The sequence below is a fragment of the Schistocerca cancellata genome, chromosome 9 (assembly GCF_023864275.1).
Source record: "Schistocerca cancellata isolate TAMUIC-IGC-003103 chromosome 9, iqSchCanc2.1, whole genome shotgun sequence".
Classification (NCBI taxonomy): domain Eukaryota; kingdom Metazoa; phylum Arthropoda; class Insecta; order Orthoptera; family Acrididae; genus Schistocerca; species Schistocerca cancellata.
Genome location: NC_064634.1, coordinates 520,697,112 through 520,698,548, shown reverse-complemented (window position 1 = coordinate 520,698,548; position 1,437 = coordinate 520,697,112). Strand labels below are relative to the sequence as shown.

General features: G+C 43.5%; 1 protein-coding gene across 1 annotated transcript; it reads left to right on the top strand.

Annotated features, from left to right (window-relative positions):
* The first annotated feature begins 322 nt into the window (after nucleotides 1-322).
* On the top strand, nucleotides 323-826 carry LOC126101541 (uncharacterized). The gene has a single exon (XM_049912180.1). It carries the CDS (start codon nucleotides 323-325, stop codon nucleotides 824-826), a length of 504 nt encoding a protein of 167 aa, XP_049768137.1.
* Nucleotides 827-1,437: the final 611 nt, after the last annotated feature.

Sequence of the window (1,437 nt, the reverse complement as noted above, 5' to 3'; positions counted from 1 at the left end):
AGCTCAAATGAAAATAAAGCTAAAAAAGAAACAAAGTACAAATAGGGTTGAAATTAAAAGGTACGATGTAGAAAATCTGGCAGAAGAAAAAATAAAAGAAAACTTTAGGAAAGAAATGGAAATTAACCTATCGGAATCTAGACTGACACATAGTGACCAGCAAGACGTGGAAAGTAGATGGAGACACCTCAGAAACAGTATTCAAGATGTAGCTTCCAAAACTATAGGTAAAAGAAAACGAACTAACAAAATCTGGTTTAATATAAAGTGCCAAGAAAGAGTACTGGAGAGGCAAAATGCGAGGAAGGCATGGTTACAAGACATGGACAATATTACACTAAAGGAGAGATACTATAAAATCCGCAAGGAAACACAACGAACTCTAAGACAAGAGAAGAGAAAACACTACAACAACATGGTAAGAGAAGCGGAGGATGATTTCAAGCATCACAGAGCAAGGCAGATGTACCAGAATATAAAAAAGTCCTTGGGAAAATTCACTAAAAGGGAACAGTTTATAAAGGACCATAATGGGAAAATACTTACAAACAAGAATGACATACAAGAAACATGGAAGACATACTTTACACAGCTGCTCAACTGCAATGATCCACAATATTACTTTACATTTGAAGAACCAGATACAGTTGATATACAAGTCACCACACCATCAGTAAATGAAATAAGACAAACAATAAAGAAATTAAAGAACAACAAGGCCTGTGGGGAAGACCAGGTATATGCTGAGCTGTTAAAAAATGGAGGACCACAATTGGAAATAGAACTACATTCCTTAACTGAAACAATTTGGGAGACAGAAAACTAAGAAATTAGAAGGAAAGAGAAGAAGAGGAAGACCTCGAATTAGGTGGATGGAGAATATCCGGGAAGATGCAGCTAGGATGGGCATCAACTCTGATTGGTCAACAATTTCCCTGGATAGAAATAATTGGAAGAGGCTCGTAGAGCAGGTGTATGGTCGATAAGGCCTTAGCCACGTGTAAAGTAAAGTAAAGTAATGTTACAGGTATATCACACAATGTGCACCATACACCTAGAGCAGTGGTTGTGGGGGCGGGATTCGGCAGCACACCACCACAGAGGCCCACTGCGCCGTGTGCAGCGCCAAAGCGCCAATCAGAGCTGCGCGAGAGGCAGCAGCAGCAGCAGCACCTCCCCCCTGCGCCACCGCAAGCCCTCTGGCACCCATGGGCACCTCAGCCGGTGGAAGAAGAACAACAACAGGTGCATCTGTCTCCCACCCACCGCTCGGTAATGGGAACATCACACCCCGGTGGTCATCGCTGCAGTCCAGTTGTTCCAGCTGACAATCACCGCCTCAGCCGCCTCTTTAGCCAGCTCACCCCCATAGTCACTGAAAGGTGTGTGTACCAGTGTGTATACCCCTCCCTACAGATGACGCACCATCACCAGCTC